The sequence below is a fragment of the Pan paniscus genome, chromosome 9, assembly GCF_029289425.2.
Source record: "Pan paniscus chromosome 9, NHGRI_mPanPan1-v2.0_pri, whole genome shotgun sequence".
Lineage (NCBI taxonomy): Eukaryota > Metazoa > Chordata > Mammalia > Primates > Hominidae > Pan > Pan paniscus.
Genome location: NC_073258.2, coordinates 83,785,319 through 83,801,954, shown reverse-complemented (window position 1 = coordinate 83,801,954; position 16,636 = coordinate 83,785,319). Strand labels below are relative to the sequence as shown.

Sequence of the window (16,636 nt, the reverse complement as noted above, 5' to 3'; positions counted from 1 at the left end):
CTTTGCTTTCCATTCTCATTTTTGTTTTTATACCAACTGCAGAGCCATGATGCATGCATGCATTCATTTACTCTCTATATATTCATTGGTCTTCTACTACATGCCAGGCCTTATTCCAGTCACTGTGTACTCAGAAGTGGACAAAACAGAAAAAAGTCCCTGCCTATTTGAGTCTATTTCCAGTGGATGTTTTTCATTCACTGTTGGTTTAGAGAAACAATCTTGGATTTCAGCTAGGTTTCTTTCCTCCCTTTCTCCCTCTTTTCCTTCTTTCCTTCCTCCTTTCCCTTCCCTTCCTTCCCTTTCTTCTGTCTCTCTATACCGCTTTCTTTCTTTCCTTCCTTCCTTTCTTCCTTCTTTCTTTTCTTCTTTTCTTCTTCTTCTTTTTTTTTTTTTTTGAGATGGAGTCTCGCTCTGTCGCCCAGGCTGGAGTGCAGTGGCATGATCATAGTTCACTGTAACCTTGAACTTCTGGGCTCAAGAGATCCTCTGATCTCAGCGTCCTGAGTAGCTAGGACTATAGGCATGTACCACCACACCCAGCTAATATTTTTATTTTTTATAGAGACAGGGTCTTGCTATGTTGCCCAGGCTGGTCTTGAACTCCTGGGCTCAAGTGATCCTACCACCTTGGCCTCCTGAAGTGTTGGAATTACAGGTGTGAGCCAGTGCACCTGGCCTAGGTTTTTCTTTTTCCTTATTTATTTATTTTTTGAGACAGAATCTTGCTCTGTCACCCAGGTGGGAATGCAGTGGTGTGATCTTGGCTTACCGCAACCTCTGCCTCCCAGGTTCAAGTGCTTCTCGGGCCTCAGCCTCCCAAGTAGCTGAGATTATAGGCGTGTATCACCATGCCTGGCTAATTTTTTGTATTTTTGTGGAGAAGAGGTTTTGCCATGTTGGCCAGGCTGGTCTCAAACTCCTGGCCTCAATTTGATCCTCCCGCCTCAGCCTCCCAAAGCGCTGGGATTAAAGGTGTGAGCCACTGTGGCAGCCCAGTGAGTCTAATCTCATCTCCCATGTCTTCCCCTCATAAACCTCTTGCCATAAAACAACAGTTCCTGAATTTATGCTCATTCTGTATAGCTCATCATAGCCTTGCACATGTTTTTCTTCCTTTGCTTGAAATGCTCTTTTGTACCTGAAAAAAAAAATTCTTCTCTGTGTTTCAGCTCAGATATTACCTCCTTGGTGCAGCCCTCTGTAATTTCCTCAGGCAGGGTGGTGGCTTTAGCTTCTGAGCTCCCACAGTGCTTTGTATACAGAACTTAACCACACCACTGCTTGGTTGTTTACTAGCACATTAATCATTTCTGTTAGATTCTCCAGAACTTGAGAAATGGAATTGTATCTTAGTTTTTTTCTTAATACCTGCCTTTTAGTGAGCACTCAATAAGTATTTTTAAATGAAAGAAAAATTTAATATTAATGTGATTTAGTGCAATGTAATTTACATATGCCTGTATAGTGAAATAGAAATATAAACATGTATCTTGTAAAATAATATATATCTTCAATGAGATTTTAAATGTTTATCAATCTGCTTTTGAATTATCTTATTATACATACAGAACAATGCATTATCCTAACTCCAGAATCCCCTCATTCTCTTTTACAGTCAGTTTTCCCCTGCACTGGTAACCAATATCCTGGTTTCTGACAGCACAGATTTTGAATCCTGACTTTAAAAAGAATGGGGATGATTGCTGTTTCAATCATGTGAACATATAATATATTTATTTAGAAAAGAAAGATTTAAAATTATTGGCCTCTGTGTCTGTTTTTTATCCAAGAGTTTGGACTTGAGATCTAAGTTCCCTTTCTGTCCTAAGATTTTATGAAACTTAATTTAAAACTTAACAAACCGGGTGTGGTGGTGTGCACCTTTAGTTACAGCTACTCTCGAGCTTAGGAAGGAGGATCTCCTGAGCCCAGGAGTTCGAGGCTGCAGTGAGCTATGATCTGGCTACTCTACTTTGCCTGGGCTACAGAGGGGAGACCCCGTCTCTTAGAGAACAAACAAACAAACAAAAGTAATGGTCTTTCCGACTTTACTACTTATATAAGGGCGCCCTCTGGTGGTGTATCATTTCCTAAAATTTATATGCAGTGCTTGATTACAGCAGCACTTTATCTCTAATTTGGGAGCTTGAGCTGTGGCCGGGTAATTCTTTTAGTACAAAGCTTCCTGAAGCCATGGGAAGGCATTGATTATGTGGTGCTTTCGCAGAGCTGTTTGACCAACAGATAGAATCTCCTCTAATGAAACACTTAACTGTTATTTGTCAAAACATGTTATTTCTTGATTTACTGGAGCATTTTAGGTATTCTCAACGGCAGGATATTTTCACCTCTGTTTTAGCAGTAAAGCAAAGAGTGTTTTGGTTTCACAGCATTTTGATAACTTAGCAATTCCCCCTCTGGGCCCAAGAGTTCTTGGTTTGAGGAAAGAAAGGTTATTAAGCACTGCAGAATTTTTCGAGAGGGTGTTTTCTCTCCCCATTTGGTTACTAAGCACAATTTTTTTTTCCACATGGATAGATGCTGTTGTGATATTTATTTATACCATTATTGAATTTATAATAGCTTCTCATATTTTCTTAAGCACTGGCTACTAATATATAACACATCTGTGATAGTTTTAACATTAAGAAGGGAACCTCATAATCAGAAACACAAGAACCACTTACTTAGAAGATTTAAACTGCATCAGTTGAACAATTATCTATGGCCGGGCGCGGTGGCTCATGCCTGTAATCCCAGCACTTTGGGAGGCCGAGGCAGGTGGATCACTTGAGGTCAGGAGTTTGAGACCAGCCTGGCCAACATGGTGAAACCCTGTCTCTACTAAAAATACAAAAATTATCCGGGTGTGGTGGTGGGCACCTGTAATCCCAGCCACTTGGGAGGCTGAGGCAGGAGAGTTGCTTGAACTCGGGAGGTGGAGGTTGCAGTGAGCCGAGATCACACCCCTGCACTCCAGCCTGGGTGACAGAGCAAGACTCCAGCTCAAAAAAAAAAAAAAAATTAAAAACAATTATCTATAAAGTATCTGCCATGTACAAGGGCACTGTGGTAGCTATTGTGTTCTTGCCTTTCAAACCATCTGAGTATAGGAGGCTGGGGCACTAAATTTTCCCCATGATGGACTCTCCCATTATCACTTATTTGCTTCCCTTTCTCATTTACCATTTTCTCTTTAAATAAATTTATTTCTAAGAGTCTCATTTTTAAGATTAGGGGCGTGTTAGGAAAAAAAAAGCATAGGAGTTAGGGAATGCAGTTCTGTCTCCTGGTTAACACTTATAGAAGTATGTGTAAAGAGGAGCAGTGTCTTATTACATACGAAGATGATTGCCTTTGAAGCATATCTCTGAGAGGACTTCCACCCTTTTTGTTAAGATGGAAGCTCGACCCTCTAAGGTTGGCAATGACAAGAGCATCTTCGTGGGAAGGGAGGACAGTACCTTCTTGGACTCACCTTCGTCTTGGAGGGACTTGTAAACATTTCCTTTGCTACCACCACACTCACTGGGGGATACCGTTTCCCCTTTAATTCTTTAAGTCAAATTTAATCTCCAATACTTTCTGGTATCTTCATTGTATGGATGAGTAAAGGTAGAACATTTAAGCAGGGTTTTTGAAAGGCCTTGACATAATAAAGAAGAAATAAACCAGGAGTCATCCAAGAGCCAGAGATCTGACTCATAAGATGTGGCTTGCTCTCTGATCTTGTCCTAGCTCTAGGGTGCCCATGTGTGAGGGACAACTTAGTAGGAATCCACTCCTAGACATCCATCCTTCTCCAACTGTAGATCTAGGGCTTGTCTAAACTCCACCTTCCTTCCACGTTTTAGTCCTTCTTTGGGAACCCGTGTTCTTCTCACATAAAGGTGTCCATCCTTTCAGGGCATATCAAGCTTGCCCAGAAAGCTGTCAGTCTCCATTTAAGAACTCTAATGGAATGTAACCCCACAATCCCCAAATTAATATAAGACACACACATCAAATGGGAGAAAGAGGGTCTTATTTTATTTTAGATCTCTGCATTAGAGTTGGAAACCAGAGCACATGAAAAACTCCTTTAAGGTGCTTTGATTTATTGGAGGCGTAAGTTAATTTTTTTGGTCATGTATATCTCTGGGTATACTTTTTGTATCTTTAGTAAAATTTTAGTTAACTGTTATTAGATGTCTGGGTGCCTGAATAAATCCGACTGCATACTGAATTTTCTAAAACCGAAGGCTGCCAAGAAGGAGCCAATGTGATTTTGGTTTTATCAGTGGCCTAATGGAGTTAGCAATAGTAGTGTAGTAACAATTATTGTCAGGTCAGTGAAAAGACCAACATTCCACATATTCTGCAGTGTAACTGTTAGTAAATGGCTGGGAGATTTGTCCTTCATTTTGCAAATTTAGGAGAAAGATACTCACTCCAAGTGTCGCCTACCGAGGGTTGAAGTTTATAGTCAGCTTTATCTGCATGAGCGTATTATAATGCAAGGAGTATAAAGATCTGGGTTTTCTTGGAGGCGGGATTGGGTAGGGGTTAAAAGCACATGAAAAGAATTACATTTGATTCCTAATTATTAGTTACATTACCTTGGGCAAGCTATCTGACCTCTCTGAGCATCAGCCTTCTTATTTTAAAACTGGGTGATGAAAGTGGCCCCAGAGGGTAACTGCCGAGATGGTGAAGGGATCTGTGTAAAGCAACAGCACTGTGGCAGACACGTGGTAGGTGCTCTGTGTTATTCCCTCCCATCCCCACCTCTCCCACCCCTGCTGTCCCCAAGTTGCCATCAAAACTAACAGATGTAATGTTGCTACTGATTTTTCTGGATGCGAACTTTATTCTTGAGTGGTTTTAAAGTCCAAATAATTACTTTCATACAATAAACATCATTTAAAGGATGGTCTCTTTTCTTCTTGCCTACCCATTCTCACAGATCTCTTTCTCCTCCACATGGTAAAGTGGGGAAGCATGTTTTGAAATTCCTTGGACCATAAAAAAAATTATAAAAAAGAAAAAATGAAGTTTCTAGGACCACGTGCTAGAAAGAATTGCTGTGCATGACTAGAGAGGTTTGTTTCCTTTCCGAGGTCATACTGTGTTGTCTTTACCATGCTATTATTTATTTTAATTGGTTCAATAAACCAAACTGCAAAAATAAAGTTCTAGCTCTGCCTCTGCCTTGTGACCATGGCTAAGTCATGTGACCTCTTTGAGCCTAATTTCTTCAGTTGAGCAACACAGACGGAATGGTTTCTAAGGCCCTTGTGACCTTTTCGTGTTGTAATTCATAAAATCTTTATTCAGGAGCCCAGAACAGGGAGTGGCACGTGGGTCCCACTTCTCAACAGCAGAGGGCATGCTGCCCCTAGTGTGCCTGGCCATTAGGTGTTGAAAACTATCTAGTTATCTAGCCAGAAGTTGATATCCTTGATGATAGGAAGGAGCCAAGGAAATTGTGTAAATTCATGTTGTGCAAAGAACATTTCACTACATATTTCCAGTTGTTTAGCACCTAGGTGAAGCACTCAGAAAATAGGAGATTTTGACATTCTAAGGTCCTGTAATTCTGTGAAGAACTTAATCTGTCTCCCATCTAAGTACTCCGTGCTTAGGATTGGTGTGCAAATGGGATAGAGAGGAGAACTAACATCTTTTAAGCACGTATATATCTGTAACTATGCCTGGTACATTAGGTGCATTTTTCCCTATCCTCACAGAAATCCTTTGAATTGTATGTGGTTATCCTTATTTTATACAGGAAGATACTAAGGTTCAGAGAGGTTAAGTAATTTGCCCGAGGCTTCACAGTTAGAAGAGATTCAAGTTCAGGTCTTTTAACTCCGAAGTCTGCTTTCTTGCCAGGGTTCCTCTCTCTTTTCCCCAATCTTAACAATCAAGGCTGATTGCTAGGAGCAGGAGTACCTTGGGCATGGCCACACAAGGGAATTTGGCTTTCTCTGGTTCTGAAGTTCTTGTGGCCCTTGTGATTCTAGATGGAAGTGTTTGTCTGGCAAGAACTTTATATCAGTTATGTTTAGCATGACATATACAAACACATACCCATGTTTTCAAATTTGAAAATTTTAGACTGGATTATTAATGTTTTTCTTTGTGGGATGCTTTTAAAGGCTACGGCAATATCTCAGTTTACATGAAGACTCAGTTCTGTAGTCAGTGGGTGAGGTGAAAATCATTAGGGCAAAATTATCTTCAAGAATCTCATGGGAAGGCATCTTGTTAGAGAGCCATGAGCTTCCTTTCTTTAAGTCCAACACAGTCAGTCTTTCCTCCCTTGTTGAAACCTGCTGAGCTTCGAAAGGTGTTCCTGTGGTGGTTTCTCATGTTGAGTTTCAAATGATACAGTTAGCTTATATTTGGGGGTATGTTCAGTGGTAATTCAAATCTTTAGACACCAGAGTCTCATTCAGCATGATGAGATACTTACAGTATTTCAGGTATTCTGAAACCTAGAACAAGAGAAGGAATAACAAATTAATGTGTATTTTGGTGCTTATTCTAACTCAGTGGTTTTCAAAACTTTACAGAATCACCTGTACGGCTTGTTAAAGCACAGTTTACTGGGTTTTACCCTCATGGTTTCTGATTCTGTAGGTCTGGGATTCAGCCAAGGGGATTGCATTTTCAACAAGTTCCCAGGTGAAGCTGATACTGCTGGTCTGGGGACCTCACATGGAGAACCACTGTACTAATTGAATGGAAGCAGGTGGAATCACTTATCCGTCTTCCTTTCACTGTCTGTCTGCCTTTCTTGCCCTTTTGTTTTTAGGCTGAGTGGATATAGTTGAATTAGCTTAAGTTAAATTCAGGGATTGCAGCTCAGCCAACTCTTTATCCCATTGCTTAGCTTAGTACTTGGCCCAGAATAGGAGTTCAATAGATTCTTGTTGAGTGAATGATTGAGTAAATTAACATGTATAATGGAAGGGTTTATAGCACATGGACATCATTATTACATACGTCGTCCATAGAAACTGCTTATTTTCCTGAAAAGTAGACAGTCTTTAGATTAGAATATCATATTTTAGGACTACATATGGTGATGATCATAGATACCAGGAAGTTTGCAGTTAGGTAAAGTTTTGAGACACTTGTGTTTTGGGACCTGTGGTATGAATGGGAACTGTGTGTGTAGATAGAGCTGGGTGCAGGAAGTCCCATCTGTTTTAGAATGACCTAGGCAAGTCTTACAGGGTCTGGTTTAGGTCAGAACTAAGCACTGTTCCTGGGAGACTGGAGCAGCACCGGAACAGCCTATGTCTGATCCAGACTGGGTGCTGCATTCTCATTTCTGTCTTTCCAAAGCACTGAGGAATTTAGCCCCCATGATGCTAAAGGCTCAGTGAGACTCTGTACTGCAGGGTAAATCTGTAAATTCAGATTGTTGTACATGAATCTTACCATGTTATAGTATTTGAAAATACATTTTAAATAGTAAGTTAAAAAATCTCAAAGGGTAAAAAAAAATCTCAAAAATATATTTAAAATTCAGTTTAAGAAATCATTTTCTTATGTAGCCAAAACAATATGAACACTTTTGACAAAATGAACAAGTCTTTAGGTCAAATTGAGTATTCCTTTTCTGAAATGCTTAGGACCAGAAGCATTTCAGATTTTGGATTTTTTTTTTGATTTTGTAATAGTCATATTATGGTTACTGACTGAATATACCTAATCTGAAAATCCAAAATTTGAAATACTCTAATGAGCCTTTCCCTTGAGTATCATGTTGGTGCTCAAAAGTTTCAGATTTGGAGCATTTGGATTTTGGATTTTTGGATTAGGGATGCTCAACCTGTATCATTTAATAACTAGTCCATATTAAAATTACACATTTGTCGCTACATCATTGTGTATATCTTGTTTGTTCAAACTAGGATCCAATCCAGGGTCATGTATTATGTCTGGTTATTATGTTCCTTAAAATTCATTTAATCTAAAATAGTCCTTTCTCATGATATTGCCTTGTCAATTGTCTTGTAAAATGTTCTACCTTCAGTATCTGTTGTCCCTTTGAAATATCTTCAACTTGCTCTTTTACCTTTATATTTCCTGGAACCTGGAAATTAGATCTAAAGGCTGGATTAAGATAAAATGAAACATTTTCGGTAGGAATACATCATAGGTGATATGTGCTTCATGTTGTGCCACATGAGGAGATACATAATCCCTGCGTGCTCTACCATTGATGATACTAACAAAATTGATTACTAGATTAAAGTGATGGCAGCCTGATCCTTCCATTGTAGTTATGTTTTCCCCTTGTGACAAGAGAGTATTCTCTATCGTATTACTTTGATACTATATGAATGTTCATTTTCATATTATTCATTTTCCTAATGCTTTTAACACCAATTGATAATTCTTGCCTGAATCAGTAACTTTACAGAACTGTCATATTCTAATTCTGTCATTCCTTCTACATTAGCTGACATTTGACTAAACACAGCTCTTCTTTATTAACTGGGACTATTCGCAGCCATCAAACACAGTTCTGTTGGACAGGCAGGTTAAATGTTGAATTTTTTACTTTTTAATTCCCAATTTCAGAGTAAGGAGTTGATTTAATAAACAACTTAAATGGTGGCAAATGAACTTTTCCTTTCTTTCCTTTTTAGAAATATTTTTGTGGACTAATGGAGTTTCATGAATTGAATGTTTCAATTAACTACAGTCATTATTCTTTTTATGTTTAATTTGTTTTTGTTTTACATTCAATTTATTAAAATGATTGCCAGTGATAGTTCTTTGTGGTTGGTTCCTATCTTCTTTAAATATAACTCTCCATTAATTGTGAGCACTTTCTTGCTTCCTTGCACAGCAAAATGCATAAGCTTATCTTGCAGCTTCCTTGTCCCAAATGTCAATCAGCCACTTCACTAATAAGCCCTAATTTCTTTTGGTGGGAATGATATAGACATGAAATTCTTGTAACTTAGAATATCTATGGTGTGCTGGGGTGACAAGGTTTATGGACCTTTTCAGTAGTCTATTTAGTTCATGAATTTTTAATATTGAAAGTTTGTAGAATGAAAATTCAGATAGTAATGGAAAACTGTATTTTGAAAAATAATGGGATGTATTATATACTTAAAAATTGCTAAGGGAGTAGATTTTAAGTGGTCTTATCACAAAAAATGGTAAATATGTGAGGTAATGCTTATGTTAATTAGCTCAATTTAGCCATTCTACAGCGTATACATATTTCAGAACATCGTGTTATATACACCATACGTAAAATTTTATTTGCCAATTAAAAATTTATTAAAAATTTAAAAAGCGTTCACATTGTATTTACAATTCAATTTTAACATTATGTTTTTAAGTAGCTATTTGATTTTATAATTGTATTTTTTCTTTTACGTTGAAAATCTTGACCACCAATAGCAAATATTATTTTATTTTATAATATAAGGAAATGATTTCAAAATAATAATATCGATATTACTGTTAATAATAAAACAGTGAAGTTTAAAATTTCTTGTGATTATTTTTGTAGTAGAGATTGATTTTAATGGAAGAATTAATTACCTTTATGTTGATCTCATTTTATTACTTTCCTTTGAAATATGTTTTGTTTGTTTTGTTTTGATCACAGGTTGATCATTTTGGATTTAATACTGTGAAAACTTTTAATCAGCGGTACCTAGTAGCTGATAAATACTGGAAGAAAAATGGTGGATCAATACTTTTCTACACTGGTAATGAAGGGGACATTATCTGGTTTTGTAATAACACGGTATGTGCAGATTCATGAAATTCCAGTGCTCAATTTGACTTTTATTATGATAACCTGGAAGAAATGTTTTGCAATATGTGTGACCCAACATTACTGTTCTTAATTGTAAAGTTCTGTAAAAAATAACAAAAAAATTAACACACTAATAATAGAAAAATAGCAAAAGCACATGAATAGGAAGTTCATAAAAGAATTAAATACAGATATCCAATAAGTCTGCATATTCAGCTTTAAAGAATTACAAATGAAAAGAATAACGTACAATTTTTGGAGAATTGAATTATTTTATTTTATTGTATTTTTCATGGACTGCCTGAACATCCCAGAGAATTGAATTTTGCAAGTTTTTTGTTTTTGTTTTGCTTTGTTTTGTTTTTAAAATCTCAGCTTGTTTCTAGAGTGAACAACCATATAAGGGAAACGGATAAGAATGTTACTGTGTATAGTTTATTTTGATTATGGTCTCTAGAAGGTAATAACAAGGGCAGGAATTTTTGTATGTTTAGTGTTATATTGTCAGTGTCCAGGACATATAGAAGGTGATAAACATCTGTTAAATGAATGAATGAATAAAACCTAAACAAAGCCAATGCAAATGAGAAAAAAATATACAAATAGGAATGGGAAAAGGTAAAGTTGTAGATACATTTTAGTTTAGCTTTCCTGTTCTACCATTTTCTTTTATTTGTGAGGGTTAAAAGTAGTATATAGCCTGTTAGCTTGCTTCCCTGACTATATTTTCTATCACCTTTTATAATGCCAAAATCCATTAACAAAACTTAATTTGGAAAGATATGTGAAAGGAAGAAATGCTCCTTTTCAATGTGTCAGTGCTGTGACTAGAAAATGTCAACTTTCTACCAAAAAGCTAGTTGTGAACTACCTTAAAGTGGGGAATGAATTATGTACTATCCCTAATGCCAATGTCTGGCACAATGCCTGGTAGTCAGGAGGTCTCAGTAAATGTTTGTTTAACTGGTATATGAATTTAAAGTAAAGATATGAACCCAATTACATTGTTATTGCATTTCTCATTTCTGATTATTTCCTTAGGAATGTTAAGAATCTAAGTAATTTAGTTGAAATAAAATACTTCCCAGAGAAATGAGATCCTAGGATGCCTTTTTCTTTTAGGTCAGTGACAAGAGAAATCAGGACCTCCTTTCCATTAGGTTCCCGTTCTGTTATTCTGTGAAACAGCAGAGGCTGCCTTGTGTCTTTTCTCCTTTTGGTGTGACTTTCATTTTATGTGAAGGCCACAGGGTAACTTATCCTGTCCAGTGATTTTTCCAGTTTCCATTCTCTTGTATTATAGGCAGGTAGCTGTTCCTGCCTCCACTAGGCACTACTCTGACAGGCACTGTGGCAGAACTTAAGGTTTGCTGGGGTATCTCTGTTCTCGAAAGTGGTGGAAAGGAAGAGATATTCAGTGTAGGAACAGTTCTGAAGAACTGACTAGAGGCAGATCATAGAAGAGCAGATCCTGGCCCATCCCCAGCCCCAGAGACCTTCCTTTACATACCAAAATGTTCCAATGCACATTCACTGCTGGACATTAATTTATTGAGAGGCAGCATCACACAGTGGTCGAGAGTGAAGGCTTCAGTCAGATAGACAAGGTTTGAATGCTGATTTTGCCACTTTGCTGTGTGACTTTAGGTAAGTTTCTTGTTCTGTGCCTCAGTTTTCTCATCTGTTAAATGGATACAGTAATAATGGTTCATAGAGTTGTGTAAAGACTTAAAGAAGATTAAGAGACTTGCAAGCACATAATGTTAAAAGATGTTGATATATTACACGGACCTCTTTTGAAAAATAAGAATACTCCTGAAATACATCACTTATTACTTTGTGAACTAGTTCAATGAAATTGCCTCCTCTCAAAGCCTGAAATCAACTGCACAGAGCTCTGGACGTTGTAATGGATGATCTTTACTCTTAAGATACTCACGGTCTGGTGTGTGTGACATACATGTAAGCAAATTTTGTGGCACAGTACCAGGGACCTATACTTAGCACAGTGGTGTTGAGAAGGGGGAGTGATCAGCACTGCCAAGGTGGGGCAGGCAGAGGTGGGCATGCTTGAGCTGGGTGTTTGCAAGATCTGTAGATAAATGGCAGGGAATGAGTAGATCCTTAAGAGAGAAAGTGGGGGTTATTGAAACCATCACAAATATCTGGCTAAATTCTCTATCCTTACATGCATATAACTCTTCTAATTGTTCATTTATCGATCAAAACAAAAACACTTGAGGTTCTTAGTCTTTGTTAGGGAGCAGGAACTCACTAAAAAGCAACAATGTGCACTAGGAATGACAAATAGTTTTAATCTGTGCTAAATCTAAATCGAATCGATTGATGTTGACTACCTAGAATGCTTTGTTGAGAAAAGATTCTGAGGCCACAACTGAGTAAGTGAAAAAATGAAGTGATTGGCTAATGACCAGATATAGATGGTTCTAGCAAGGAGATCTAACAGCTCTTGATGATGGTGCTCTGGAGCCAGACACCTGTTTGAATCTTGGCAATGCCGCTTACTAGCTGTGTGAATGTTGAAAGTTATTTAAACTCTTGTGCCTCAATGTTCTTGTCTATAAAATGGGGGTAATCAAAGTGCCTATTTCATAGATTGCTGTGATAATTAAGTGAATTAATTCATATGAAATGCTTAGAACAGTGCCTGACACATTATAAACACTCAGTTATTATTAGCCATTGTGAGCTACTATTTATTTTCCAATAAAGAAGATTAATTGAAAACCCCTAGGGAGTTTAGTATGCTTGTTTGTTTTGTTTTCTCTTTTATGTTGTCAATGCGTATGAGTAGACAGCTTCTTTAGATATCTTTAGCTCTTTCCTAGAAGATTTGGCAAACAGTGCAATTTGAAGATTTTTTTTTTTTTTTTTTTTTTGAGACGGAGGCTCGCTGTGTCGCCCAGGCTGGAGTGCAGTGGCGCTATCTCGGCTCACTGCAAGCTCCGCCTCCCAGGTTCACGCCGTTTTCCTGCCTGAGCCTCCCGAGTAGCTGGGACTACAGGCGCCTGCCACCACGCCCGGCTAATTTTTTGTATTTTTAATAGAGACAGGGTTTCACCGTGATCTCGATCTCCTGACCTCGTGATCCGCCCGCCTCGGCCTCCCAAAGTGTTGGGATTACAGGCGTGAGCGACTGCGCCTGGCCCATTTTTTTTAAAGTTGAAATTACCTTTTATTTTTATTTAATTTGTTTTCTCTCCATTGTGTTTTTTTTTCTTGACTTTTATTTTAGGTTCGGGGGTACATGTGCAGGTTTGTTAACTTGGGTAAATTGTGTGTTGCTGAGATTTGATGTATGAATGATCCCATCACCTAGGTAGTAAGCATAGTACCTGATACGTAGTTGTTGAACTCATGCCCCACACCCACACTCCCTGCACTATTAGCCCGTCTAGTAGTCATGCAGTGTCTATTGTTCCCCTCTTTGTGTCCATGTGTATTCAGTGTTTAGCTCCTGCTTATAAGTGAGAACATGCAGTGTTTGGTTTCCTGTTGCTCTATTAGGTCACTTAGGATAATGGCCTCCAGCTACATCCATGTTACTGCAAAGGATATTATTTTGTTCTTTTTAATGGCTATGTAGTATTCTATGGTGTATATAGACCACATTGTCTTTATCCAGTCCACTGTTGAAGGGTATCTAGGTTGATTCTGTGTCTTTGATAATTGCAAACAGTGCTAGGATGAACATATGAGTGCATGTGTCTTTTTGGTAGAATGGTTTATTTTTATTTTAAATTTTTATTTAGTTTTTAATTTTATTTTTTGTAGAGAAAAGGGTTTCACTATGTTGCCCAGGCTGGTCTCAAACTCCTGGACTCAAGTAATCAACCTGTCTTGGCCTCCCAAAGTGCTGGGATTACAGGCATGAGCCGCCACACCTGGCCTATTTTTCTTTAGGTATATACCCAGTAGTGAGGATTGGTGGGTTGAATGGTAGTTCTATTTCAAGTTCTTTGGGAAATCTCCAAACTGCTTTCCGTAGTGGCTGAACTAATTTATATCCTACTAACAGTTTATAAGCATTCCCCTTTCTCCACAACCTCACCAACATCTGTTATTTTTTGACTGTTTTTTAATAATAGTCATCCTAACTGGTATGAGATGGTATCTCATTGTGGTTTTCATTTGCATTTCTCTGATGATAATGATGTTGAGCATTTGTTCATGTTTGTTGGCCTTGTGTATGTCTTCTTTTGAAAAGTATCTGTTCATGTCTTTTGCCCACTTTTTAATGGGGTTGTTTGTTTTTTCTTGTAAATTTATTTACTTATTTATTTTATTGTTATTATTTTTTGAACAGAGTCTCGCTCTGTTGCCCAGGCTCGAGTGCAGTGGCGTGATCTGGGCTCGCTGCAAGCTCCGCCTCCCGGGTTCACGCCATTCTACTGCCTCAGTCTCCTGAGTAGCTGGGACTACAGGTGCCCGCCACCACGCCCGGCTAAGTTTTTTGCATTTTTAGTAGAGACGGGGTTTCACCGTGTTAGCCAGGATGGTCTCGATCTCCTGACCTTGTGATCCGCCCACCTCAGCCTCCCAAAGTGCTGGGATTACAGGCGTGAGCCAACATGCCTGGCCCTTTTCTTGTAAATTTAAGTTCCTTATAGATTCTAGATATTAGACCTTTGTCAGATGCATAGTTTGCAAATATTTTCTCTCATTCTGTAGGTGGTCTGTTTACTCTGTTGATAGTTTCTTTTGCTGTGCAGAAGCTCTTTAGTTTAATTAGGTCCCACTTGTCAGCTTTTGTTTTTGTTGCAATTGCTTTTTGGGACTTAGTCATAAATTCTTTGCCAAGGCTGATGTCCAGAATGGTATTTCCTCGGTTTTCTTCTGGGGTTTTTGGGCTTTTTATAGTTTTCAGTTTTACATTTAAGTCTTTTATCCATTTTGAGTTGATTTTTGTATATGGTGAAAGGAAGGGGTCCAGTTTCAATCTTCTGCATATGGCTAGCCAGTTATCCCAGCACCATTTATTGAATACGGAGTCCTTTTCCCATTGCTTGTTATTGTTGACTTTATTTAAGATCAGGTTGTTGCAAGCGTGTGGCTTTATTTTTGGATTCTCTATCCTGTTACATTGGTCTGCATGCCTATTTTTGTACCAGTACCTGATGTTTTGGTTATTGTGGCCTTGCAGTATAGTTTGAAGTCAGGTAGTGTGATGCCTCTGGCTTTGTTTTTCTTGCTTAGGATTGCTTTGGTGATTCAAGTCTTTTTTGTTTGTTTGTTTGTTTTTTTGCTGTTGTTTTATATGGATTTGAAAAGAGTTTTTTTTCCTAACTGTGAAAAATGATGTTGGTAATTTGATAGCAATAGTATTGAATCTGTAAATTGCTTTGGGGAGTATGGCCATTTTAACAATATTGATTCTTCCTATGTATGAACATGGAATGTCTTTCCATGTGTTGTTTCTGATGCCTTTCAGCAGTGGTTTGTAATTCTCATTGTAGAGATGATTCACTTCCTTGGTTACCTGTATTCCCGGATATTTCATTCTTTTTGTGGCTATTGTAAATGGGATTGTGTTTTTGATCTGGCTGTTAGCTTGATTGTTATTGGTGTATAGACATGCTACTGATTTTTATACATTAAATTTGATAATGAAACTTTACTGAAGTTGTTTTGTCACTTCTAGAAGTCTTTTGGTGGAGTCTGTTGGGTTTCTAGGTATAGCATCATATCATTTGTGAAAAGAGATAGTTTGACATCCTCTCTTCCTGTTTGGATGCCTTTTATTTCTTTCTCTTGCCTGATTGCACTGGCTATAACTTCCAGTGCTGTGTTGAATAAGAGTGCTGAGACAGAGCATGCTTGCCTTGTCTTAGTTCTCAAGGGGAATGCTTACAGCTTTTGCCCATTCAGTATGATGTTGGCTATGGGTTTGTCATAGATGGCTTTTATTATGTTGCGGTATGTTCCTTCAATACCTACTTTATTGAGAATTTTTACCATGAAGGGATGTTGAATTTTGTCAAAGACGTTTTCTGCATCTATTGAGATGATCATGTGGTTTTATTTTTTGGTTCTGTTTATGTGGTGAATTCTGTTTATTGATTTGTGTATGTTGAACCATCCTTGCATCCAGGAATAAAGCCTATATGATTCTGGTAAATTAACTTCTTGATGCTGGTGGATTTTGGTTTGCTAGCTTTGTTAAGGGTTTTTGCATCTATTTTCGTCAGGGATATTGGCCTGAAGTTTTCTTGTTTCATTGTGTCCCTGCCAGGTTTTGTATCATAATGATGCTAGCTTCATAGAATGAGTTAGGGAAGAGGCCCTCGTCCTTATTTAAAAATAATTTCAGTAGGATTTGTACTGGCTCTTTGTACATGAAGACCATTTTAGACATAATGTTGATGCTAGGGCTAGAGTGTCAGGATAAAAAGACAGAGATGACTAGTGGATGAGCAACCTGGAATTATTTTTAATTGTTTCACTCATAAAGTGTGAGATTGATGTGCAACAATAAGACATCAATTATGTCATTTATTTGTGGAACAAACATAAATTGTGCAACTTTGTAGAGTGCTCTTTTTGGTCTGGCTTAACATCTATTCCATATGGTTTGCCAAAAGGTTCAGTGACTTTTTTTCACATCCTGATTTTATCCTGTGATTTTGTAAACTCTTCTTAGGGGTTCATGTGGGATGTGGCTGAGGAACTGAAAGCTATGTTGGTGTTTGCTGAACATCGATACTATGGAGAGTCTCTCCCCTTTGGTGACAACTCATTCAAGGTAAAGATACTTTTTACTTAAAAGTTACAAGCTTTTTCTTTTCAATTTAGAATAGTTTCTAAATTACATGCCCCACTGTGAGATAACTT

At 37.8% G+C, this 16,636-nt stretch overlaps 1 protein-coding gene across 8 annotated transcripts in view; it reads left to right on the top strand.

Moving 5' to 3' along the window:
• The window catches only part of PRCP (prolylcarboxypeptidase), a 77,153-nt gene that overhangs the window by 31,640 nt on the left and 28,877 nt on the right, over window positions 1-16,636 (top strand). For 6 of the 8 annotated variants that reach the window (XM_055093771.1, XM_055093773.2, XM_055093772.2 and 3 more), the window contains exons 2-3: window positions 9,632-9,772; window positions 16,446-16,547. In XM_055093771.1, the coding sequence (XP_054949746.1) occupies window positions 16,452-16,547 (96 nt within the window). In that variant the 5' untranslated portion in view covers window positions 9,632-9,772; window positions 16,446-16,451. Of the gene's footprint in view, window positions 1-4,597; window positions 4,737-6,721; window positions 6,740-9,631; window positions 9,773-16,445; window positions 16,548-16,636 lie in introns of those variants that run through there. The other 2 variants (XM_055093768.1, XM_055093774.3) reach the window with 2 other exon arrangements.